The following is a 25522-nucleotide window of genomic DNA, read 5'->3' as shown; positions in this document are numbered from 1 at the left end:
GGTCTTCGTGCTTACATGACAAGCACTTTACCCACTGAGTCATCTTCTTAGTCCCCAAATTCAGTGTTAAAGAAGTACTAGGGTCTGGAGAGATGGTTTGGCAATTAAAGACTTTGCTGCACAACCTGGTGACCTGAGTTCAATCCCTAGAAACCACACACAAGCGGAAGGAGAGAACCAACTCCACAAATTGTCCTTTGACTTCCGCATTCATGCTGTGGCATGTGCTCACGCACACATAACATACACAGTAATAAGTAGAAATTTTGGGTTTTAAGGGGGTTGCTCCCCCGCCCCCCATTTGTTTGTTTGCTGGTTTTTCCAGACAGGGTTTCTCTGTGTAGCCTTGGCTGTCCTGGACTCAGTTTGTAGACCAGGCTGGCCTCACAGTGATCTGCCTGCTCTGCCTTTCTGAGCACTGAGATCAAAGGTGTATGCCACCACACCCACCGTATCTTATTGTTTTTTGAGGCAGGGATTTTCTGTGTAGCCCTGGCTGTCCTGGAACTCACTCTGTATAACAGGCTGGCCTCGAACTCACAGAAATACACCTGCCTCTAGAGCCTCCCAAGTGTTGGGATTAAAGGCATGTGCCCACCCAACTAAAGATCTGTTGGGAAATACTACCACCAGGGATTCCTGTCCACAGTTAAATTAGAAATCTGCTGACAAGGGCAAGAGAGATAGCTCAGCAGGTTAGAGCACTGGCCACTCTTGTAGGGGACCAGAGTTCTATGCCCCACAGAGTATCCACACAGCAGCCCGCAACTGTCTGTAACTCCAGTTTGAGGGGATCTGAAACCCCCTTTTGGCTTCTGTATGAAGCAGGCATGCAAGTGGTACAAAAACACAGATGCAGGCAAAACGGCCATACACATAAACGAAATTGGGGAGGAGTGTTAGAGAGGTGGCTTAGTGGCTAATGAGCTCTTCCTGAGGACTCAAGTTCAAGTTCCATGGCCCACATAGCAGCTCACAACTGTCTGTTACTCCAGCTCAGGGGATTCAAAGTCCTCTCAGGGTCTCCTGAGGTGTAAAGACATATACATGTAGCCAAAACACCCAAATACTTAAAAGTAAATAAGTAAATAGCAGATTCTGGAGGTAATATGGCCGTGGATTAGTTAGTACAGTCTTAGGGAGTCTTAGCTCATCATGTCAGAGAAGGCTTAGCTACAGGAATTTGTTTGTGTCTGTGGGGGCCCCGCTGAGATGGCATGTCACTGTGCAGTCCAGCACAGCCTTGAAGGTGCAGTTCTGTTGCCACAACCTCCAGTGCTAGAGCTTCCATCATGCACCCTCATGCCTAGCTGGCTTTTAGTTATCAGTTAATTTGCATGTATCTGTGTATATGGTGTGTGTAGATGTACATGTTTGGGGGGGAGTACACATGTAAGGTACATGTGCATGTATGTCTCTGTGAGTATGGAGACCTGAAGCTCTTTGCCTCATTTACTGAGAGAAGGCCTCTTGCTTGAACCCATGAAGCAAGCTTGAGCTCATCAGCTGTGGTGGGCAAGCTAGTCAGCGTGCTTAAGAGCCCATCTTCATCTCCTGTGCACTTGGATTACAGGTGGGCGACACAAGCATGTGGACTCCAGTTCTGGCACTTGCCAGGCGAGGACTCTGCCCACTGAGCCACTTCTCCAGTACAGTGCTCTTTCTCTATGAAGCCTTGGCTGTCCTGGAACTCTTTCTGTAGACCAGGCTAGCTTCAAACTCACAGAGATCCACGCGCCTGGATTAAAGGCATGTGCCACCTACACCCAGCACCTTTTTTTTTTAAAGTCTATAACTTAGTGGCCATTTTTCTAGGTTTCTCGATAACTTTTCTTAAAATGTATTTCTATTCTTTGAGAATTTCACACATTCATACAGTGTATTTTTACATATTCACCCCAACTCCCCCCAGATCCATCCTCCATCCCACTACCTCTTCCTCCTCCTCCCCTTCAACATATATAATCCAGTATATAAATCCTAATTCTAATAATATATAATATCCTATTGCATTAGTATAAAATATTATCAATATATTATGTTAATATATAATGTTACTATAAAATAATTAATATAGTAATGATCCTAAGAATATATTGTATATGATCCAATATTAATGTAAAATAATTAATATAAAATAATGATCCTAATAATATATATAATCCAATGTATCTAGTCCAATTTGTGCTGTCTGTACACTCATGGATGGGGCCATTGACCAGAACATGGTCTACTTACAAGAGATCACCTACATACTCTTAGAGAAACTGATTCTTCCTCCCCCAGCAGCCATCAACTGTTCATAGTTCCTCAGGGAGGGGTGGGGCTACTGAGGCCCTCTGTTCCCTGCCTTCTGAGTCATTCTGTGTGAATCAGTTCAAATAACTTCATAGCACTGCACTTGGGGAATGGTGTCCAGCCTCTCCACGTGCTGTCCTGGGTCCACAGGACTCTACTGCTGTCTTTAGCGTTGAGGTGGTATCCCTGTGCCAGTGTCATCCCAGAGGCCACTGTGAGCTCCAGGAGGATACGGGCTGGTTCATAGAGGGTTGGTACCCTGTGTTTCCCACACTTCCCTGCACTTTGTCGGGGAGGAATGCCCAGGCCTGTCCTCACCACATGCCGCCACAGTCATGCCCTTGTATCAAGCTGAGTCTTTCCCTTCTCAATTGGAACATTGGGGAAAAAGAAGTCACCAGGTTCCCTGTGTTTGAGGCAGACAAGTCAGGAAAGCCAGACGGGAAGAGCAAATGCCCAGGCCTAATGGATTTTTTCAGAGGGCCATAGCACTGGCCCCCCAATGATCTGGCTCCCCCTTTCCAGATTTCTGTTCTTTCTACAACATTCTGAAAACCTGTCGGGGCCACACGGTGGAGCGCTCTGTGTTCAGTGAGCGGACAGAGGAATCCTCAGCTGTGCAGTACTTCCAGGTGAGTTGGCACCTGCCCTGGGCCAGACAACCACCTGTTGTTTCCCTCCCCTACCTTCCCACAGGAGGTCATGCAGCCCAGGGTAGGCCCACATGGGTGCTCCTCCTGGCTCTGTCCCTTATTAGCTGCATAGCCTTAGCAGGTGTCCACCGCCTGCTAGGCCTCAGTTTCCTCATCTGTGAAGCCCGGGTCCCCAGGTGTTTAGAGTATTGACTGAACTGTAGCCATGTCCCAAACCCTTGGTGAGTGTAAGGCATTCTTACATGCCAGAAGGCTTGGATTTTCCCAACAACTGTTATTGTCCCCATTTTACAGATGAGAAAACTGAGGCTCAGAGAGGTTAAGTGACTTTGCTCCAAGTCACACAGCTCTTATGCAACAGAGCCACGATGGGAAAGCCAGGTCTGCCTGATGCCCAAGCCTGTGGCCCTGCCAGGTGCCACGCTGCCTCCTGATCGCCTATTGTCTTACAGAGAGACACACCGCACATCACCTGCCTGGCGCTCTGAGCTCTAGGGTTTTGTTCCATCGATTCCTTTTCTTCCTTGGGGCCCTAAGATGGGACAGTTGGCCCCCAGATGTTAGAACCCCACCCATGACAAATTTTGTGATCTCTTGGGTGGCCTCCAGGTCCAGGTGACATCTAGTTGTGTCCTTCAGCCATGGTGACAGTGAAAGTGTCCCTCTTAGGGACTGGTCCTTAGGCCCCTGCTCCCACTTTTGGAGCAGCTGGCTCTTGTCAGTTGGGTTCAGGCTGGCAGAGGGTACATGACCTCCCAAGGGAGGTTTATGCTGTCAGGCCCTTCCTCCATGTTAGGGTGGCCAGGGCTGTGGCAGTCTGTCATGCCATGTGCTGTGTGCTATTGGCGTGTTTCTGTTCCAGTTTTATGGCTACCTGTCCCAGCAGCAGAACATGATGCAGGACTATGTGCGGACAGGCACCTACCAGCGTGCAATTCTTCAGAACCACACGGACTTCAAGGACAAGGTAACCCATCAGTACAGGGAGCTGGACAGTGGCTGCAGGTGTCTGAGAGAGCCTCTCCCCAGTCCTGCTACCTTCTTGGTTTCTGTTTGTTGTTCTGAGTCAGCCCTCCTTTACTTTCTTTAATCTTTCTTTTTGTTTAGGTTTGTTGTTGGTTTTTTTTTCTCTCTCTCTTTGGTTTTGTTTTTAAAGATTTTATTTATTTTATTCAGATGAATACTGCATGTACACCTGCATGCCAGAAGAGGGCATCAGATCCCAGTGTAGATGGTTATGAGCCACCATGTGGTTGCTGGGAATTGAACTCAGGACCTCTGGAAGAGCAGACAGTGCTCTTAACAATCTCTCCAGCCTTTTTTTTTTTTTTTTTTTTAATTGGTTTTTCAAGACAGGGCTTCTCTGTGTATCCTTGGCTGTCCTGGAACTCATTGAGATACTCCTGCCTCTCTAACCCTGAGTCCTGGGATTAAAGGGGTGAGCTACCACCACCCAGTTCCATTTTCTTTTTTAGTTAAAATTATGTTCATTCTTCACCTTCCTATGGAGAACACTTTTGCCCCTTTGGTCATACTGTCTTCTGCCTTAGCTATATTGTGCTATACTAGACAAATACAAGTTTTACATGGACCCTAGCTCTAATCCCAGCACTCAGGAGATGTTGCCATGAAGATCATCAACTTTAGAATTCGGAGGGCTTACTAGCATGAAGAAGACTCTGACTTCTATTCTAGCATTGCAGAAAAATAAAACAGCTGTCCATCTGGAAGTTGATGTTTGTTTGTGTTATAAACAGTGGGTGTGGCAGCATGTGCCTTTGATCTAGGCAGAGGCGGGCATATCTCTAAATTGGAAATCAGCCAGAGCCACACAGTGAGTTGTTTCTCAAGAAAAGGGAAGAGGAAAAAGCACTTAGAATAATGAAGCCACACTTTTCTCCTTGTCACACAGATGGCTCCTTTGGGGCGTAATTGAGCTCTGTAGTATCGTCAACCCTAGTTTAGTCTTCTCTCATCCATTTCAGTTCTAATTTTATCTCCCTAGAACAAGGACAGACCCAACATGCTGGGGACTCCAGACCTACAGAGCACCATCCCTCAACTTTAAATGTCAAGGCCTAGCTTCAGCTGCCTCTCCCAAGTCTTTTGACAAGTGACTCTGTGTTGGGGTGCCCCCAACAGCTATTTAACCTAGCAGCTCACAGAGTTCAGGGAAGCATGCTTGCCAGCTTATCACAGGGAGTTCCAAAGGATGGGATGAAGACACTGGAAACAGAATGCTTTCTGGAGCTTCTAGCTCTTCATCTCCTCCACCTGTGTGAGCTCAGACCCCCAAGCCTTTTCTGCCACCGTTGTTGATGGCCTGCTAACTGCTTGGGGAGAAAATCCAGCAAGACTTTCCACATGTTCTTGGCCCTTCAGCACCCCTTTTCCAAGCACAGTGTAGGGTAGGAACCTTCTGAAGTGTTTTTGAGTGTGGAGGGGGAGGGGCAGGAGGTTGTTGAAAACAATTGCCCTCTTGTTTTGTCCAAGCGGCATTTAAAGTCAGCCTTCCTACGTCAGCATCCCGGGGTCCTGCTTCACCATGCCTGGATACTCCCCCATCACCACCCACTCCCTATACTTTTACTGCTGCTCAGTCCAGGTTGGTGGTGCTTACCTCTAGTCCCAGCACATGAGAGGCTGACGCAGGAGGAAGTTAGGAGGACAAGGCCATCCCGGGCTATGTGAAACTCACAGCAGGGGTGGAGGCGAGCTGCTGCTATTCCCAGTGTATGTGCCATCTTCCTGGCCTCTGCAGTAAATTGTGTGAGGTAGTCAGCACTCTACTACGAACTAGGCTTTCTGTTGGATGATTTGGCCGAGCTGTGGTTGAATGAGTGTTTTAACATGTGTCCTGCCAGTCAGGTAAGGCTGAGATGCCTGGTAGGCCAGGTGGATTGAATGCAGTTTTGCCTCATAAGGATGTGATCTCATTGTGAATGGCGGCACATTTCTAAGGTCCTTTTAAGTTTTTTCCTCTTTTTTTTTTTTTTATGGTGGAGAGGGGTGAATTGAGACAAGTTGTCTGCGGTAGCCCATGCTTGCCTTAAACTCACTATTTCCACTTGGTAAGTGCTTGAATTAAAGACATTCAGCATCATGTCCCATTTAGGGACTGTATGTTCCACACAGGAAACAGTTTCCCTCTCATCCTGTGGCTCAGTATTTGTTTCCCTTTTTGCAGCAATTGGAAGCTTGTGCTTTTATTTTGTGCCTTTTGAGACTACCCCTCACTATGAGCTCAGGCCATCCTTTAACTTACGATCCTCCCATGTGAGCCCACGCAGTACGGAGAGCATGGGTGTGCACCACTGTACCTGGCTTCTGGTCAGCATGTGTTTCATTTTGTTTTGTTTCTGTGGATTTATGTCATCCAGGACCCCTGGGCCCTGGAGGAGTTAGATCCATGGAGCAATCTCACAGGCCTCCTGGCCAAATTCACTCAGCCACCACAGGCTTTTCCCTGGGTCAGACCCCAGGCGTAGGGCCTTCAGAGTACACCGTAGGGCCTTCAAAGCACACGTTGTTTTGTATGTTTGTTACATTTTAGCTTTCCCATGTCTGGGGCCTATTTTCCCCTTTTATCCAGAACTTAAGAAGACCCAAGGTCCTGGCAGCAGGGCTACCTCTGCACCTGCCACTGCACCCAGGCCATTTCTCCTTAGAAAGCCTGCACGCACCACCCAGAAACACCTGTCCTTGTTCTGCTCAGGTGAAAGCGACTCCTCACATCCAGAGCAGGAAGCACTGCCAAACTCCTGCCCCACCTATCTCAGCTGGCCCTCAGGTTTGGGCCACTCACCTGCCCCAGTCAAGGCTGCTTCAGGGGGATAGAGTTAGCATGAGCACAGGACAATGGCCTGCAGAAGCCCACACCCCACACTCCTCCAGGGCCTGTGCTCCAGCTACCTTGAGGCTGGAGCACGGGGACTGAGCAACAAAGCCAGGCTCTTCCTAGAAGCGTGGCCCATGGCTTCATCTCCGTGTTGATCCCAAGCCTGTAAGGGCAGCTCCTGAAAATGAGGATCTACCTGTCTTGCCTTATGAAAGCTCTGTTTCAGCTTCTCAGTGAGTGGGCAAGGACAGTGAGTCTCTGGCACCATGGAAATTTCCTCTGGTACTTCTCTGGCTTTCACCTCTCTGTGGTGCTTCTCAGATCAGCCAAATCTCCAAACAAGGTCTCACTATGTAACTCAGGCTGGCCTTGATCTTATGCCCCAGCCTTCTCAGTGCTGGGATTGTGTGCATTTGCCACAGAAATGCATTTTGTTTTGTTATTTGTTTGAGAATGTGTGGATAGAGACCAGAAGACAGCTGGCAGGAGTTGGCTCTCTCCCATCGTATGAGTTGCAGAGTCTGGAGCTCACATTGTTGGATCTGGCAGCAAGTGCCCTATCCATTTAGGATTTTTTTTACTGTGTGTATGTCTGTGTTTGTGTGTGCATGCAGTGCCTGTACGGGCCAAAAGAGGGCATCAGATCTCTTGGAACTGGAGTTAGGTTGAATGGTGCAGTGTGAGTGCCAGGAATTGAACCTGCGTCCTCTGGAAGAGTAACCATCTCTCTAGCCCCCTGAAAACACTTCTGTTGACACATAGTAGTTCTGCTGTTACTTACTGTCTGTGATGACCAGTATGTGGTGGTTGGCTCATCTGTAGCCTCATATACACACCATCTCTTCAGATTGTTCTCGACGTGGGCTGTGGCTCTGGAATCCTGTCATTTTTTGCTGCTCAAGCAGGAGCCAGGAAAATATACGCAGTGGAGGCCAGCACCATGGCTCAGCATGCTGAGGTCAGTGTCCTGCTGGGGCTTACACCCTTTCTTCCCGTGTCCTTCATCTCTGTACCCATTGAACCTGGGAACCTGGGAACATCACTGCTGTTCTTTGTCTCTAGAACCAAGTGATCCACAGGCATGGTGGGGCTAGGGGTGGGTGCTAGGCCTATGGTGGCAATGCCACAATGACTAGCCAGGCATCCGAAAGGATGCACTCTTAATGCCTCAGGGGCAGAGTGGTAAAGACACAGGCCCCTGGCAGGAATTTTGGGTCATACACCTGAACTGTCCTGAGCACTAGCCTGCCGGAGCTCGTAAGTCCTGTGCAGGTGACAAGATTTTGTTTTGTCATCTCCTTGTCAATCCTCCTTCTCTCTTTATGTTCATGGAAAATTTTAATTTTCAAGTTCAGAATTGAAAAGCTACAGAGGAATGGACACTGTGCTTTATTCCCTTATCCCTTGCTCCCTACTACTCCTGTCCTTTACCAGACAAAGAAGGAATCTCCTAGGTTTTTTGAGGATGTTCTGTGGATGCATGCATGAGCTTGGCTGCCCCTCCCGCAGCCTACGTCTCATACAAACAGGGCCACTGCCAGCTTGCTCCTGGATGTTCCCTGGGACCCACAGTGCTTCCATGCTAGTCCATCTCCACTGGCACTGCCTCTTCCTTCTTGTAACATGTCAGCCCTTGGACACATTCTATCGAGCCCACTGTGTATAAAAGACAAGTTGCCAGGACTAGGCTCCAGCTCTGGGGCTAAGCACTACCCCCAGCAGCAGGGACACTGGCTCTTGAGAGAGTTGGGCCTCAGGCCCCCAGAGTTGGGATGTCCACAAGTAAGGCAGAGGGGGTGATTCATGCCAGGTATGAGCAGAGACCATTCGTGAGCTGAGGGGCCTATGCCAAGCAAGCCCAGGGGACCTTCTCCCACCTTCTACAGGTCCTGGTGAAAAGTAACAACCTGACGGACCGCATCGTGGTCATCCCCGGCAAAGTAGAGGAGGTCTCATTGCCTGAGCAAGTAGACATTATCATCTCAGAGCCCATGGGCTACATGCTCTTCAACGAACGCATGCTTGAGAGCTACCTCCATGCCAAAAAGTACCTGAAGCCCAGCGGTGAGTGTCCCAGGCTCAGGAGCACTGAATGGTGGGACTGAGCCTTTCAACCAAAGCAGCTGGCCCATATAGGTGGCTATGTGTCCTGTTCATCTGTCTGTGGTCTCCATACAGAGAGCGAGGGTTTTTCCCTGCTTCCTACCTCAACCATACCTGCTGGCTATGGCTCTAGAGTTCTAGACCCCCTAACAAGAAGCCACTCACCCCATCAGGCATTGAACACCCCCCTGTAGGCTCCCAGAAAGCGTCTGATACCTTGTGTATAGAGCTGCCCTAATAGGGCAGAGATGGGATGGGCTAGACCTCGGGTCTGTCACTGGTGCTCTCCCAAACTAGGGCAATGTGGCAAGCCTGCTCTTCTAAGAGCTAGGACGTGGGCAGGTGATGTATATGGAAGATACACAGGCATATAGATGAGACTGTACATATTGTCTCTCTGTGGTATTCACGTAAAGGTGTGTGCGTGGGCTTATGGGTGTGTATTCTCGTGTGAAGGCATTCTTGTGTGAGGAGCTGTGGATGGTGAAGGTCTCTGGGTAGGGTAGCTATGTGGGTTGCATATTTGAGGGTATTGATTGTGTGATGGTTTATGGGTGTTTAAAGATGTCTGGGGTAGATGTATGTAAATGTATAAAGGTATGGGATCTGAGGGTAAATGGGCAGGTAGGTGCACGCTGAAAGTGTGTGTATGAAGGCATATGGATGGGTGCTATGTGTGTAGCTGTATGTTCATGGATGAGGGCATGTGGATATATGTCTGTCATTTCCTGTCCATACGTCTGGCGTAGTGCCTGCACGAGTGATGTGTTTACGCTACTAGTCCATGTTGGGCTCTGCACTCTGCTCTGAGCACACCAGTGCAGAACAGTTTTCCGATTAATTCTGGGAATGTCTGTGTCTCCACAGTTCTTTTCAGGTATGTGTATGTGGGAGCTCAAGGAGACTGGGCTAGCAGTAGCCTTGGGTAGCCTTAGCAGCCAAGCAGATGGTGCTGGCTAGTATTGGCTCAGTTTCTGTAGGTAGGAGGTGGCCATAGTTCTCCATGTGTGTAAGTGCGGGATTCCAGGCGGCCCCAGCTGCTGTGGGTCTTCCTTTCCTCACCCCTGGCTCGATTGGTGATTAAGCTGGTGGGATGGAAGTGGCTGACCCTTGTGTGAGGCAAGACACAGGTCAGGCTGGAGTCTGCCTGTGAGTTGGCTTTCAAACCCCTTAGAAACCCCTGTGAGGATTTTTGGCACTCAGGAGGCAGAAATAGGTTCCTTACATGATGTCTCGCCTGCTTCTGTCATCCCATTGGCTACAGTTGAAAATTCTAGCCTAGTATGAATTGTGAGGGTTGCCTCAGGACCTCCCCAACTCCCTGAAGAGCTGGATGGAGGCCCAGTCTGTAGGCCATGTATTCATCCTGTGCAGTCTCAGCCTCCCCATATCTGCTTCTTCCTGCTGCCAATTTAGTCCCATTTGCTTGCTTATGAGTCTCAGAGGACCACCCTCTACTTCTATTTCAGTCACATGGCCAAGCCTGGTATTTGACTCAAAACCTGGGCAGCCCTGGCTGAAGTGACACAGCTAAACTCCCAAACAGCCTAGGGTTTCCTCTCACTCTGTCTGGAGCAGTCCAGGCATACTGGACACCAAGAGGCTCTAGTATGCTCCTTTTTCCCCAATGTTAGCATTGGGACATAAGGATAGGCCCACTCACTTCCTGGGATGGATGAGGGCCAACGTGATTGAAAGCAAGTGTGCTGATGAGCATGGGAACTGGTAGAGGATGAACTGACCCTGGTGAACTGATGTGGGTGCCTTGACCCTCCATAGTGATATGAATCATGGGCTGCTTATGGTGGCACACATTTAAGATCCCAGCATTTGGGAGCATGAGGCCGCAAGACCCCATCTCAAAAAGAGAAGCCAGCTAGGGTTAGAGTGTACAAATGTACACCTCCAATTCCAACATTTGGTTGGAGGCTGAGTCAGTAGTTCTTTTCTCCTGTCCCTCCCCCCCTCAAAAATTATTATACCTGAGATTCACACACAGTCACCAAGTTCCATCCCTAGCACAAAGCAAAGCAGGAAGCCATCTTGGTCTGGATTCTGGCTATGCTATAGTTCACACGGTGGTGCTTCCTGCTGTAGGATGGATGGATGTGTGGATGAATGTGTGGAAAGTCCGTGACTGGAGATCTTAGGGTCCTCTGGAAGTTGTACCCAGCCTTACAGGAGATGCTGCCCTGACAACAGCACTCCTCCCTGCCCCCCACTCCCAGGAAACATGTTCCCTACCATTGGTGACGTCCACCTCGCACCCTTCACCGATGAACAGCTCTACATGGAGCAGTTCACCAAGGCCAACTTCTGGTGAGTGTGCCCTGCTGTCCCTGCCAGGCCATGGGGCCTGGCTGCTCAGGGATGGACCCAGTGCTCAGGTGGGCCCTCTTTTTCCCCCTCTCCCTCAGTAGGATCTGAAGGACATGGGCTAGACAAAGGCCAGCTAGGAAAGACAGCAGGTGACTCCACCTGCCTCTCTTACTGCTGGTGACCTTGTGGTGGGGTTGGGGATTTCCACAGGTACCAGCCATCCTTCCACGGAGTGGACCTGTCGGCCCTCAGAGGCGCCGCCGTGGATGAGTACTTCCGGCAACCCGTGGTGGTGAGTAGTGTGTACAGGGTACTGCTGGACTGAAGAGGTTCAGGCTTCACCAAAGCCTCATGCAAACTCTGGAGTCTAGAAACCCCTGCTTCTCTCAGCCCTCACTCCCTCTGCATAGCACATGCACCAGCAGGATGGCTTTGTAGCAGACTTACTTTATGAAATAATACATAGAGCCATGGTTTCAGTATCAAGAATCTAAATGGGCATTGTGGTCCATGCCTGTAAACCCTGCATGCAGGTGGAAGCACGGGATCAGGAGATCCAAGCTGGCCTGGGATCTTTCTCATAAAAACAAGATAAAAATATTAACAAAACAGGAATGGAAAGATGGCTCGACAAGCACCTACTGTTCTTTCAGAGGACCTGAGTGTGCTTCCCAGCACGCACATCATACGGCTCACAGTGGCCTGTACCTCCACCTCCATGGGCCTCTGAGGGCACCTGCGCTCAGGTGAACACAAACATGTACACACACAGGGTTTGGAGAAATGTGTCAGTGGCTAAGGGCACTGGCTACTCTTCCAGAAGCCACTTTCCTTAAGGCTGGGTCTCACTGTGAAGAACTCAGCTGTCCTTGAAATCATAAAGATCCTCCCACATGCTGGGATTAAAGTATGTGCCACCATGCCTGACCTCACAACTTTTTAAAAATGTATACAGTGTTCTGCCTGCATGTATGCCTGCAGGTTAGAAGCAGGTACCAGATCTCATTATAGATGGTTGAAAGCCACCATGTGGTTGTTGGGAATTGAACTCAGGACCTCTGGAAGAGCGGCACTTCTGCACTCTCTCTCCAGCCCACTGACTTCACTACTGATTCTTTTTTCCTGATATGTAACTGATAGTGAATCTTTTTCTCCATTTGCTAAATAGTTTGTTTTGGCATTATTTTGAATGGGGTATTTCTCCTAATTTTTTTTTTTTTCCATTTCAGCTTGATAGTTTTTGCTGTATATATTTTTAAATTGCCGTATTACGGTCTAGAATTATAACATCCTGTTGGATTAATCTTTTTGTAATTATGAAATCTACTTTAAACCTGTTGTGACAGATACTACTACCTAAGATTTGTCTATGGGAAACAACACATATACAAGTTTCTGCTTTTTCTTCAAGACGGGTTCTCTGTGTAGTTCTGGCTGTCCTGGAACTTGCTCTGTAGACCCAGCTGGCCTCAAACTCAAGAGATCCACCTGCTTCTGCCTCCTGAGTGCTGGGGTTAAAGGTGTGCGTCACCAATGCCTAGCAAGAGTGTCTACTTTTAATGAGCATGAAATATTTTATCTTTTAATTCCATTGCTTAGCCTATTTGAATATTATTCAGTCTCCGAGACTCTTTTTCTCTAATCTGGGAGACTCTTCTGGGATCTAGTTGTATGTAGTCAGTCACTTCAGCAAAATGATTGCTTTTGTCCCTTAGAGACTATCTCACTTCATAGTGCACACACAAGGCGGCCTCCAGTTCCCTTTACACGTATGTCACCACATCTGGAAGAGGAGTTTGAAACTTGTCTTCAACTTGTTCATTTTAGTATTTTCACATGCTCAGTCTTCCAGGTCCCTTTTCTTCACTGTATTATTTGATGTTTGGCTTTCTATTCCTATTTCTTCAGATGGGAGTCTCACTATTTAACTTAGGCTGGCCTTAAACTTCTGATCTTTTCACCTCAGCCTCCCAAGTGCAGAGTACAGGCATGTGCCACTGATGCTGAATTCATCTTTTAGGCTTTTAAAGTGTTTGTGTGTTGCTTGGCAACAAGTATATTGGTTCTCTCCTTTTACATGGGTTCTAGGAATTGAATTTAGGTAGCCAGGCCCATTTTATATATATGTGTGTGTGTGTGTGTGTATGTATATACATATATATACGTGTATATATATGTATGTATATACATATATATACATATATATATACATGTTCTGAGGTTGAACTCAGGTCCTCCAGCTTGTACTTTAGCAGATGAGCTGTCTTCCTACCCCGGCCTCAGACTTTTGACCATAATCTTGCCTTAGTCTCCTGAGTACTAGGATTCCAGGTGTGCACAGCAAGAACACTGCAGTGCTTTTTCCTTTTTGCATATTCAGGAGTGTGAACCTGGGTCTCATGCATTGAGATAAGCACGGCAGGCAGAGGCATGTAGCTTTTGGAGTTTGAGGCCGGCCTTGTCTTTATAATGAGCTCCAAACCAGACAGGGCCACATAGTGAGACCCTGTTTGAAAATAAGTAAATTTATTTATTCATTCATTTATTCATATAGTTTTGCCTGTACCACGTTGTGCCTAGAGCCCAGGAAGGTCAAAAGTTCCCCTGGAACTGGAGTTACAGAAGCTGTGAACTGCTACATGGGTGACAGGACTTGAACCTGGGTCCTCTGGAATAGAGTACCCAGTACTTTTAACCACTGAGCCATCTCTCTGTCACTGCCAGCCACCCTCTTGAGCTTTCCTCTTCATTCTTCATGTACTCAGTTGTCTATGGAAGAATAATCATGGATTAATTAAACATTAAGACACCATATTACGTGTCCACATATATGCGTGTATAGGTTAAACTCAGAAAGTGCTCTGGGGCTGTTGCTTGGTTTTATTTTTCAGGCAGGGTTTCTCTGTGTAGCCCTGAGACAGGGTCTGGCCTGGAACTCACTATATAGACCAGGCTGACTTTGAACTTGAAGAGAGCCACCTGACTCTGAGTACACTGTTTTGAGGGGTGTAGTCTTATTGCTGTCCCTGGTGTTGTGCCTAGCATGTCTGAGAAGGCAAGCTGGCCTTAGCAAGCTAGCAGAGGTCAGTGCCATTGCCAGGCCTGGGGAATGGGGGAGGGTATTGAGGCCCTCCCCTTCTTCCATGGCATTTGTAGCACAAGTTGGGTCACACCTGTCATCTTACAGGACACATTTGACATCCGGATCCTGATGGCCAAATCTGTCAAATATACAGTGAACTTCTTAGAAGCCAAAGAAGGCGATTTGCACAGGTACACTTCATCCCCTGGGCACCCATGGCCACTGCTGCCCACCCCACAAGCTGCCTTACCCCTCCCCCCTCTCCTCACATCATGCACATCATCCCCTGGGTACTAATGACCAGCTGCTGTTCCCCGGCTATCCCTCCCCCTCTCCTCACAGTCAGGTTGGGCTTCTACAGCAAGCTCATGCCCTTTGCCTTGCAGGATAGAAATCCCATTCAAATTCCACATGCTGCATTCAGGGCTGGTCCATGGCTTGGCCTTCTGGTTTGATGTTGCTTTCATTGGCTCCATGTAAGTATGGCACTGCTGGGGCTCCTCATAATTCCTCAGGTGGTTCTTCCCATCCGAAACCCAGGGAGAACCATGGAGGAGGGGTTTGGGTGTCATTTGCTCAGCAGCTACCCTTGAGTGCCTGTCCGTTCTGTGTGTTTGTCTCAGTACAAGGTGTCAGGGTGAGTAGGCACCTTATGGCCATGGGTTGGCTGTGCACATAGGGGCCTGCGCCTGCCTAGAGTCCAGCCAGTCTTAGCCATGAGACCCCAGAGGACCATTCAGGGAAGGCCCTTGGGTTGATGGCAAGGTATGTGGGTTAGTGGTACAAATGGTGATGCCAACCCAGTGAAGTGCACCCATTTCTTCTTGACAGAATGACTGTGTGGCTATCCACAGCTCCAACAGAGCCTCTGACCCACTGGTACCAGGTCCGGTGCCTCTTCCAGTCACCGCTGTTTGCCAAGGCCGGGGACACGCTCTCAGGGACATGTCTGCTTATTGCCAACAAAAGGTGCACTCTGCCAACCCATCCAGGGCTGGACAGGGCAGTGGCACAGGGTCCCCCAGCCCACCTGCCTCACAACCAATCTCTCTATTCCCCCAGACAGAGCTATGACATCAGTATTGTGGCCCAGGTGGACCAGACAGGCTCCAAATCCAGTAACCTGCTGGATCTAAAGAACCCCTTCTTCAGGTAGCAGGGTTCTAATTGGGGGAGGGGACCAGGAGCCCCACAGTCCTGCCCACAGTGAATCTCTGCCATAGATACACAGGCACCACCCCATCACCCCCGCCTGGCTCACATTATACATCTCCATCGGAGAATATGTGGAACACAGGAAGCACCTACAATCTCAGCAGTGGGGTGGCTGTGGCCGGTGAGTCTGAATGCCATTTCCAGACATGGCTGGAGACCCTTGGTGGCAACGTGGACCCCAGATCCCCAGAGCTTGCTCAATCCTGACACCCACTTTCTGGTTAGGAATGCCTACTGCCTACGACCTGAGCAGTGTTATTGCCGGCGGCTCTAGTGTGGGTCACAACAACCTGATTCCCTTAGGTGAGTGTCCCCTGGGGTCTATGGCATGGCAGGGGAGGATTGGGATGTGCCAGTGGCCAGTTCAATAGCCGGTGCTTGGTCCTCTGCCACCACTGTCGCTGTCATGGTCACCTCTTCCTCTTCCTGGGAACTCTAGCCCTGTGTGACTCTCCACCTTGATCTATCACCACTCTATCTGCCCTTCCCACACCAACCATGAAAGTGGAGTGGGCCAGGCAGGCTGGGGGCGGTGACATCTCCCTCCCTCCTTCTTTCCTCCCTGTCGCTGCGCAGCAAACACAGGGATTGTCAATCACACCCACTCCCGGATGGGCTCCATAATGAGCACGGGCATTGTCCAAGGTAACAGGGTAGCGGGGCGTGGGCGGGGGTCCTCCCGCCTGGCCTGTGCACATGCTCAAGCTACCAGTGGGGGCCAGGCAGGCTCAGGAGTCATGCTGGTTCCTCAGTGCCCATGACCTGCCCCACAGGCTCCTCAGGCGCCCAGGGAGGCGGCGGTGGCTCCAGTGCCCACTATGCAGTCAACAACCAATTCACCATGGGTGGCCCTGCCATCTCCATGGCCTCGCCCATGTCCATCCCGACCAACACCATGCACTATGGGAGTTAGGTGCCTCCAGCCGCGGTACCACTGCGCACTGACAGCACCAGGAAACCAAATGAAGTCCACGCCCGGCACAGCCGGTGGCTGTCCCCCTTGTTCTGAAGAAGCGTGAACACCCGGTCACAGCCCTCTTTGCTATGGGAACTTGGACACTTTTGTACACGATGTCGCCGCTGCCCTCAAGTACTCCTAGCCCACCCTCTGGCCCCGAGCGTGTGTCGCTGCCATATTTACATGAGATCCTGTCGGGGCAGCCCTCATCCTGTTCTGTCCTCTCCACTCTGACCTGGCTTTGACATCTGCTGGAAGAGGCAAGTCCTCCACCCCCACCCCCACAGCTGCACCTGACCAGGCAGGAGGCCAGCAGCTGCCAGCACAGACCTGGCAGCACCCACCCCTCAACCCGTCCTTGAGCCTGCCCCCTCAACTGGGGTGGCAGCACAGCCAGCTGGACCTCTCCTTCAACTACCAGGCCACATGGTCACCATGGGCGTGACATGCTGCTTTTTTTAATTTTATTTTTTTACGAAAAGAACCAGTGTCAACCCACAGACCCTCTGAGAAACCCGGCTGGCCGGGCCCAGCCAGCAGCCCCTGTCCCTAGGCCCAGAGGTTCTAGGTGAGGGGTGGCCCTGCCGAGCCTTCAGGGTGGGCATAGGTCCCTCCCACCAAAGGGTTCACCTCACACTTGAATGTACAAACCACCCAGCTGTCCAAAGGCCTAGCCCCTGCTTTCTGCTACTGCCCTGCCTTGAGCCCTGAAGGTCGCCCTCCACCAAAAGCTGGAACAGGCAGCCCAGAGAGGCAGGCACCACAGCCACTGGGGCAGACAGAAACCTCAAAGATCTGTCACAGAAAGGCCTCCTCTCTCTCCCTGATAGCTAACATAGGCCTGTGTGTTCCCCTCCACATTCATGCTCCACCTCCTCCTCCTCCCAAGACAGTATCCCTGGGAAGGGGCCTAGCAGGGACCTCTCACTCCAGACAAAAAGAAAAACAAGGAAGAGAGGATGATTAAGCACAGGCAGTTTGTCCCCAGTTCCCTTGCCCTAGAGTCCACACCTCAGTGGCCAGAGCTCAGGCTGGGCCTATGCCCACCACAGGTACCCCTGGCAATGGCTGGAGCTGCTCTGTGCTACCCTCCTGACCTGTCAGGGAAATAGAGGGCCCACAGGCGGCTGGGAAACCGGGCTCTCTCCTGTCCATCAGTAACACTCCCTGCTCGGCTGCCCCTCCCCACCTTTATATAAATTCTCTGGATCACCTTTGCATAGAAAATAAAAAAGTGTTTGCTTTGTAAGAAAATCTTGCAAATAGTAGGGTGGTCTACAGGGTCCAGGAATCCTCCAGTCTTCATAGGGAGGGCAGAACGGGTAGTATCCCCTTGGGTTTGGCCTGAAAAAGAGAGACTCCTAGGAAATGGCCCCAGGAGGAAGAGGGTACACCTTCAGCAGGAACAAAAACTGGTCCCTCACCTGTGGGCCTGGCCTTCCTAGAAGGTTGTCATGGACCGGGCCGGGGTAGACAGCAGAACACTGGAAGACAGAGGTGTGGCTTGGGATGCTGGCACCACATGGTCCAGAAGAGGCAGCGGCTGGAAGAAGTACAGCTGCAAAGAGAGCTCAGGGTGAACACGCAGTTCAGTGGGGCAAGCCTCACTCCACAGCCCTGCTGAGGACTGCCTGAACCCTACCTTACAGCCTAGAGCCAAGAGGGTGTGAAGCAGCACCACAATTGACAGCAGTGCCGCAGCCACCAGCTTTGTGTCCTCTCTGACAATAGGCCACAGTGTGAACACAAGTCCAGCAGTTGACAGGGCTAGGGCCAGTGCTCCAAAGAGCCACTGCAGCCACTGCACTGGGATAAGCCACAGGACCTAGGGTGACAAGTATAGCTGGTGATGATACAGGGTGGGCCATGCAGCTCCCACCAGCCCCCAGGGCAAAGCCACACTCACCACAGTGGGGATGAAGACAAAGAGTGAGTAGCCATAGACACAAACAGTCTCCAGGAAGGAGTACAGCCCCATGCGCTCCCTCATGCCCTGGCGCCACCGGAGGAAGCCCCACAGTGCCAGCGGCACTAGCCATGCGTAGCAGTAGATGGCGATCCCTGCTGCTGTCACTAGGGACGCAACGTGGCCAGGTTATTGCAGGCCTTGGGCCTTGGGAGCCGGGGACTGAGCCCGCATGCCCTGCTTACCCCTGTGGAACTGAGGGCTGTAGTGGATGGAGGGATCCCGTCTTTGTGCAAGCACCAATGTGAGGTTGCCAGTAACCGCCAGGACAAAGGCCAGAGTAGCACAGATCCAGAAGGGGCCTGCAAAGGGGAACGTGGAGTCCCAGGCCCACTGCTCCTGAGAAAGGTCTCTAAGTAACTGTATCAAGTGTGGTAAAACCCCAGACCCCATTTGACTCTCTAGGTCATGGCTGACAAGGGCTGCTTCTGGGTTCATCCTGTCTTTCTGGTATCTTCCGAAATGCCTCAAGTACTTGGCTTTTTTCTCTTCTCTGACAAAGTTCTCTATAGGTATAAGAATCAGCATGGTGCTGCTCCACTATGGGAAGGATCTTGTCCAGACCTGAGGCTTCGTGCATGCCACCTTTCGCTGCCCACTCCCAGATTGCTCCAGAGCCCTGAATTGCATGCTTATGTTTTAAACTTCCTGTGGCTGGCCTCTACACTCTTACCTGCTCCTTGCACCTGCCCAGCTCTTCCTGTCTGTCCATGGTCACACTCTTTGGTGGACTGGGTGGAAAGCTACCCTGGCCTTCCCCATTCCTCTAGGCTGTGGGATGTACCCTAGAACTTCACTCTAAACCCAGCCTCCACTGTAATATCTGTCCCCTGCCTGCTCTTGCTGGCCTCTACCCTCACTTTCCAGTGTCACAGGAGATCCTAAAAGTACTTCAGTGTGGGACCTGTGTACTTATCCCCTACCCATGACCTCCCAGCTGTTCCTTCCACTCCAAAACCTATGGTACCATGGGGCTAAGAAGCTTTCTGGATCCTTTTCTAAGCCTTTCTCCCAATACCAATACCAACGTAACTCATTTGCCTACCCTACTCAGGGACCTTCCTGACTTCCCTCTCACCCTCCAAGTTAGCCATACCTACCACCTTCTGCTTCCTGCCTTGATGAAGAGTTAAACACAAGGTATACTCTTCATGAGTGACTGCCTGGTCAGGACCTGGCACAGTCCCATGTTGAGTGAATACTCCTTAGTCAAACATACAGCCTCATTTACCATATAGGTCAGGCCGGTTTCTAAGATGGTGTCGCACAAAGTTGTGGCCAGGGTGGGGCAGCAGCGAGCCTTTGATCCGGTCTAAGACCTGGAGAGCAGAGGCAGGGTCCAAAATGAGAATCCTGGCATTCTGAAAGGCATCACTTCTTGTAGACTATCTTACCACCACATCCTACCTGAACAAGCTCAACTGTCCGGCATAGGCTGTCCATGGGTTATGGCTTGTGGTCTTTGCCCTGAGCTCCTGCTGACTCTGTACCACTCTGAAGGTGGCTGAAGGTAGGCTCTCAGGCCTGCCACCTTTCTCTCAACTTTGTAGCCTCTCCTCCCATTCAAATTAAGGACAGTCCATAAGTTCTGCATGGTCTCCCCCCTACATCTCCAGAGAGTGCGCTTTTCAGGGAACCCGGCTTATTATCAGAGGCTGGCCTGTGTTCCGCATGCATTTCTGCTCATTCCTCCTCTAAAGTCTTCCATGACTCTCTGTCTTCTCAGGCCAAGTCCCAGACTTCAGAGGCTGCATCATTAGCAGAGCTTGCATCTAGGCCTAGTGATGCCAGTTGTGGCCCTAGCTACACAGAAGGTTGAGCAAGAGGATCACTCTAAGCCTACAAGTTAAAGGCCTGCCTGGGAAACATACTGACTTTAGGACAGACACACACCCATACCTATCTACTTGTAACCTTTTAGCACCATCCCACCCACTCCAGATTCAGTGCCCCACAAATAGTGGCTGAACCCCAAGCAACTCCAAAGTCCCAGGGCTCACCTGGGAGGTATCCACATCAAAAAAGCTCTGATAGTAGTCAAATGTCCAGAATCTAGGCTCTGGCTTTTCTTCCTGTAGAAGCTACAAGGCACAGACTTTCAGACCTTGCCTGCCCAGCCAGGGCAAGGCCAGAGGCAGGGTATGAGGGCCTAGGAGACTCACCAGTGTCTTGTCACCTTCCTCCACCTCTTCAGCTCCATAGCCAATACTTGATCCCACAACCACAGCCACGTGCTCCCGTGAGGTCAACTCATCACTTTGGCTCGTGGTGGCTGCATCTGGGGTCTCGGCCAGAAGATTTGTGGCTTCCTCGAACTCTTAAGGAGGGGGAATGTGGGCACAGGTGTTTGGAGTTTAAAAATTACTTTTGCCCCACTACTCATCAGCTGGGGCTGTGGTTGCCTCACAGCCCCCTAAGAGCTGGTTTCCTCAGTTTTGATGTATGGGGAGGTCTGTTCGTGTACTAAGATGGGGTTCATTCTGGGTCCTGAGCACACCCTAAGCCCTGATGTGCCTCTGAGTTCAAGGTGGAAGCAGGACTGAGTGCGGGATAAACCTCAGTTTTGGACCTGAGTTCTGGATCCCAGCTGCCCCGAGGTTCTGGCCTTAGGGCAGGAGTGGGAGCTCAGACCACTTCCAGGCCCCACTCACCGTGGAAGGCCAAATCGTCAGCCGCTGCCATGATTCTTTAGAGGCGTCACCGCATCGCGCTCTGTGGACAGACCCGAATCAGTCCCACAGCTCTCCCCAAGACAGAAGCTTGCGTCTAGATTCCTGCCTGGAGCCTAACACACGGAGTGAGTCTTCAACCTCCAAGCCAGGGCCCTGCAGATGCACCCTAGCCCTCCTCACCAGCTACCTAAGCTGGCGTGGCTGGTCCTCCGTGCGCGTGCGCACCGCCCGCCTACCCGTCAGAGTCCACCCTTCTCTACGCAACGGCAACATCCGGCTCTAGTCCTTCTCCAATTGTCTTCCACGGAGAAACACTTCCGGTGTCTTCTGGCCCTTTTCATTCCGACGCTACTCATTTCCACTCGGTCAAGGGACCGCAGGAAGAGGATGGCGACGGCGGCTCTTAAGAGATTCTGGTCCCGAGGACGCAGTGAAGCCGGAGGAGACGCGGGTGGTACGGCGACGGTCGCGGCAAAGCCAGGGGTGTGGGCGCGACTGGGTGAGTAGTGGCAGAAGGCGGCAGGGTGGGTGACCCGAGTGTCTGCATCATTGTCACCGCCGCGCTTCTTTCCCCGCAGGCACCTGGGCCCGCGCGCTGCTTCGGGATTACGCCGAGGCGTGCGGGGACGCGGCTGCTGCGGCGCGAGCGCGACCGGGCCGCGCGGCTGTGTACGTGGGGCTGCTGGGCGGCGCGGCTGCGTGCTGCGCGCTGGCGCCCAGCGAGGGCGCCTTCGAGGAGGCCTTGCTCGACGCGTCGGGGTCTCTGTTGCTGCTGGCGCCGGCCACGCGCAACCGCCACTCTGAAGCGTTCTTGCAGCGCTTGCTGTGGCTGAGGGGCCGCGGGCGGCTGCGCCACGTGAACCTGGGGTTCTGCTCGCTAGTTTATGAGGCGCCCTTCGACGCCCAGGCCAGCCTCTACCAGGCCCGCTGCCGCTACCTACAGCCACGCTGGGTCGACTTCCCCGGCCGGGTCCTCGATGTGGGTTTCGTGGGCCGCTGGTGGATCCTGGAGAACCGCATGCATGATTGCGACATCAACGACGACGAGTTTCTCCACCTGCCTGCGCACCTCCGTGTCGTCGGGCCCCACCAGCTGCACTCCGAGGCCAATGAGAGGCTATTCGATGAGAAGTACAAGCCGGTCGTGCTCACCGATGATCAAGTGGACCAGGCGCTGTGGGAGGAGCAGGTGTTGCAGAAGGAGAAAAAGGATAGACTAGCGCTGAGCGAGGCCGATTCACTGGTGCAGCCCGAGGTTTCCAGATGAAACCCCAAGGAGCTCCTGGGTCTCCAGGCTCAGGCATACTGTTGGCCACAGTTAGTGGAATGGGTGGAGATAAACGACCCTCTGTGCGATTTATTATTATATTTTTTTTTTTGGCGGGGGGGAGCCCCGTTCTGTCTGACCAGTTTGGCGAAGCTAACTGGGAGCCTTACTTGGAGATGGGAAGAGCTGAATGACTTCCCCCAAATGTGGGGAAGAGCTGGAGCATTTGGCTTTGTTATGCTTACCACCGCCACCGCCAGAACTAAAAGTAAGGAACCTGTACTGCGTGGCCCGTTGTAGCTGAGAATGTACTTCGAGGGTAGAGCACTTTCCTAGCATGCCTGGCCTTGGAGGAGGCATTGCTCAATGCATCATGCTGCGTTTCTGTGAAAACAGAACGCAAATGAGCGGTTTTAGTTGTGTTTATATGGTTTGCTTTTTGAGAATAGGACTCCCATATGCCCAGGCTGGCCCCGGCTCCATCTGCATCAGCTCCAGTGCACCACAGTGTGCCCTGCCCATGCATAAGTCATGTTCAAGAGGCTACGAAGATGACCCGATTGCCAGTTACTCTCCAGATCCTAAGACCGTTCACTTTGAGTGTGTGTGTGTGAATTTTTTGAGGAAGGTCTGGCTGCTAGTCTAGAATTCATGAGCAAAGATGATTTTTCCAGGAGCAGGAAGGATGGCTCAACATTTAAGAGTACTGACTGTTCTTCCGCTCCTAGAGAACCCTGATTGAAATCTCAGCAGCCGCATATCACAATCAGTCATCTGTGGCTCCAGGGAATCTCTTGCTCTTCTGGGTTCCTCTGGTACTAGGCAGGTACTTGCACAAACATCATACATGTGCACACGTTTTAAAAAAATGATCCTCCCAAATGACCTTCCAATATTGGGACTACAACCATGTGCCAACCTGCCTAACCTCAGAGGTTTCTTTTTCAATTGGAGCTCAGATGTATGTGTTTGGGGTTTTTTTGTTTGTTGTGTTTTTTGGTTGGTTGGTTGGTTTTGAGACAGGGTCTTACTATGTTACAGTGGTGTGCCTGGAACTGGCTATGAAGAACAGTCTGGCCTCAAACTCACAGAGATCTGTCTGCTTCTCAATTTTTTTCTTTTTCATTTTTCAGGAGAGGGTTTCTCTGTGTAGCGCTGATTATTCTGGAACTCTCTTTGTAGATCAAGCTGGCCTTGCCTCAGCCTCCTGAGTGCTGGGATTAAAGGCGTGCCTCACCACACCAGGCTGCCTCTCAAATTTTGAAATTTTTGGGGTTTGTTTTGGTTTGTTTCTAGAAGTGGTCTCACAGCCCAGACCAGCCTCAAACTCACTATGTAGCAAAGGATGGCTGAATGATCCCCTTTTTTGCACTTCCCAAATGGCCATGCATTGTTTCTGTTGTATGAATTGTTATTGGTAGGCTTTTGTTTAGTGGTAGGCATTAACTCCAGGATCTTGTACATATTAGGTAAGCACTGTACTTGGGGGTTTTTGTTTTCTTTTGTTTGGTAGTCTCCTTATGTAGTCTCTGTGGACCTTTGACCTATCTTGTGTTAGCTAGTAACATTTTGTATAACTATTAGTGCAGAGGATAGGTTCAGAGGCTAACAGATTTTTAGTGTATGTATGTATGGCAGCAATTGCAAGCAAGGTGGGAGGCTGGAACATGTTCTGTCCCAAAGCTTACATGCAGTCATATGTTATGATACTGCAGGGATCCTGGAAATAGTTCTGTGGAAAGGACCAGGGTCGGGCACACAGGTTGGATCAGGCAAGGTTCTGGTAATTACCTTTCAAACTAAAATATTAGGAGAACAAGACCACCTATGTCGGCTGGCCTGTGGCTGGTCACTAAGAGCAGGAGATCAGTCATCTTTGTCGTGGGTTTGTTTATGGTGCCAGGCTTCAGCAGACTGAGCTGCCCCCAGTCCTGGTGGTGGGTGTTTGTGTGTATGTTGCCTCTTTCATTATCAAATGTACTGAAAGTGTGACAGGTTTTTTTATTTGGCTGGTTTTTTGAGACAGGGTTTCTCTTTGGGGACCTTTCTGTCCTAGAAGTCAAGAGAGCCCCTATCTTTGCTCCCTGAGTGGTAGGATTAAAGGTGTGTGCCACCACCTCTGGCGTTTGTTAAATCCACATCTTCTGATCAGATGATGATGATGATGTCAATCCACATCTTGAGGACTGCTGAGGTGGCTCAGCAGCAGGTGAAGGCACATTCAGCCAAGCTGAACCGCCTTGGTTCATGCCCTGGAACTTACTTGGTAGAAAGAGAGAACTAAGTCCTCCAAGTTGTGACCTCCACGTACACAAAATAAGTTAAAATGTAATGAGATTTCTAAAAAATCCACATCTTCAAATTTTAAATGTTCTAATTAGTGTGTATTAATGATACATACATGAGATTCATTAAAGCATTTCCTTATGTGTACATAAAATATTTTTTATTACATTAGCCCTCCGTTTCTGACTCTTACAATCCACCCTCACTTATGTTCCTTCTCTTCCCAACTAGTGAAAGAGTGCACACGCACGTGTGTTTGTGTGTTTGTGTGTGTTTGGGTGTTTCAGATAAGGCCTCCTTCCTGGACTAGGCCTGTGTAGATCGGGCCCTAACCTAACCTAGGTATGGCTTCCCTAGAACTAGCACTTCTTCTTTTGTCTTGTGTGTGTGGTCCAGTGAGTTGAAACCTGATCACAGGCACACAGGAACCTAACCAGAGACTGAGGAAAATGTCTCTCCAGGAGCAGCTGTTTCTGACACATGAATCCCCATAGTGGGGAAGAGCCCTTCCATGAGAGGTGGCTGTGATGAGCCAGGCTTGTGGAGATCTTGTTCAGATGATTACAACTGCTGTGAGTTCAAGAGCACAACAGCTAGGAACTGTGAGATGGCTTAGTTCGAAAGGCTCTTTTATGGCCATAAAACTTGATGGCCTGAATTTGATCCTTAAGACCTACATGATGGAAGGAGGCTGTTTTCTGACTTCAGCACACATGCATGAAGTACAACAACCAAATCATGCTTGAAAGTTAAATATTTCACACCACTTCCTTTCCTGGACCTTTTCTGTTCTTTCTGCCCTTCCTTCTAGTGTTCTCTGAGCCTTGTATGTTACACACCTTAATTTTACAGAAAAAAAAAAAAA

The 25522-nt window shown here is 50.4% G+C and overlaps 3 protein-coding genes across 7 annotated transcripts in view; 2 read left to right on the top strand and 1 right to left on the bottom strand.

Annotated features, from left to right (window-relative positions):
- Window positions 1-17715, top strand: part of Carm1 (coactivator associated arginine methyltransferase 1) — a 44470-nt gene extending 26755 nt beyond the window's left edge. Inside the window, exons 3-16 of one of the 2 annotated variants that reach the window (XM_055601495.1) lie at window positions 2824-2930; window positions 3814-3918; window positions 7637-7747; window positions 8676-8853; window positions 11121-11211; window positions 11422-11503; window positions 14399-14484; window positions 14680-14769; window positions 15125-15262; window positions 15356-15445; window positions 15517-15629; window positions 15734-15811; window positions 16085-16153; window positions 16282-17715. In XM_055601495.1, coding sequence (XP_055457470.1) covers window positions 2824-2930; window positions 3814-3918; window positions 7637-7747; window positions 8676-8853; window positions 11121-11211; window positions 11422-11503; window positions 14399-14484; window positions 14680-14769; window positions 15125-15262; window positions 15356-15445; window positions 15517-15629; window positions 15734-15811; window positions 16085-16153; window positions 16282-16421 — 1478 coding nt within the window. In that variant the 3' untranslated portion in view covers window positions 16422-17715. The remainder of the gene's footprint in view (window positions 1-2823; window positions 2931-3813; window positions 3919-7636; window positions 7748-8675; window positions 8854-11120; window positions 11212-11421; window positions 11504-14398; window positions 14485-14679; window positions 14770-15124; window positions 15263-15355; window positions 15446-15516; window positions 15630-15733; window positions 15812-16084; window positions 16154-16281) is intronic. The other variant, XM_055601496.1, reaches the window with a different exon arrangement.
- Window positions 13713-21347, bottom strand: Yipf2 (Yip1 domain family member 2). Of its 4 annotated transcripts, none has more exons than XM_055601498.1 (9): window positions 21084-21345; window positions 20595-20749; window positions 20433-20513; window positions 19664-19751; window positions 18618-18734; window positions 18373-18539; window positions 18109-18291; window positions 17891-18024; window positions 13904-13980 (listed from the first exon to the last, which is right to left on the bottom strand). In XM_055601498.1, the coding sequence occupies exons 1-8, from the start codon at window positions 21112-21114 to the stop codon at window positions 17908-17910; spliced, it is 939 nt and encodes a 312-aa protein (XP_055457473.1). In that variant the 5' UTR covers window positions 21115-21345; the 3' UTR covers window positions 13904-13980; window positions 17891-17907. The 4 variants fall into 4 exon arrangements, with proteins under 4 accessions (XP_055457475.1, XP_055457473.1, XP_055457472.1 ...); XM_055601497.1 differs by lacking the exon at window positions 13904-13980 and adding an exon at window positions 16917-17810; XM_055601500.1 differs by lacking the exon at window positions 18109-18291 and having other exon boundaries at window positions 13713-13980; window positions 17891-17950; window positions 21084-21346.
- Window positions 21348-21412: 65 nt separating this feature from the next.
- Timm29 (translocase of inner mitochondrial membrane 29) lies at window positions 21413-24801 on the top strand. Its single transcript, XM_055601501.1, has 2 exons — window positions 21413-21603; window positions 21683-24801. Exons 1-2 carry the CDS (start codon window positions 21492-21494, stop codon window positions 22369-22371), a joined length of 801 nt encoding a protein of 266 aa, XP_055457476.1. The 5' UTR covers window positions 21413-21491; the 3' UTR covers window positions 22372-24801.
- The last annotated feature ends 721 nt before the right edge of the window (window positions 24802-25522 follow it).

This window comes from Psammomys obesus, unplaced genomic scaffold (genome assembly GCF_907164565.1).
Source record: "Psammomys obesus unplaced genomic scaffold, mPsaObe1.curated_primary_1811, whole genome shotgun sequence".
NCBI lineage: Eukaryota > Metazoa > Chordata > Mammalia > Rodentia > Muridae > Psammomys > Psammomys obesus.
This window is presented reverse-complemented; position numbering and strand designations above follow the sequence as displayed.

What these genes read in the sequence shown, in the direction of transcription:
- Yipf2 (XM_055601498.1), bottom strand. Translation starts at nt 21,114, where the DNA reads ATGGCAGCGGCTGACGATTTGGCCTTCCACG. An exon ending in TGACGATTTGGCCTTCCACG is followed by an intron (nt 20,750 to 21,083) that starts GTGAGTGGGGCC and finishes CCCCTCCTTAAG; the next exon opens with AGTTCGAGGAAGCCACAAAT. An exon ending in AGGAAGGTGACAAGACACTG is followed by an intron (nt 20,514 to 20,594) that starts GTGAGTCTCCTA and finishes TGTGCCTTGTAG; the next exon opens with CTTCTACAGGAAGAAAAGCC.
- Timm29 (XM_055601501.1), top strand. Translation starts at nt 21,492, where the DNA reads ATGGCGACGGCGGCTCTTAAGAGATTCTGGTCCCGAGGACGCAGTGAA. An exon ending in AGGGGTGTGGGCGCGACTGG is followed by an intron (nt 21,604 to 21,682) that starts GTGAGTAGTGGC and finishes CTTTCCCCGCAG; the next exon opens with GCACCTGGGCCCGCGCGCTG.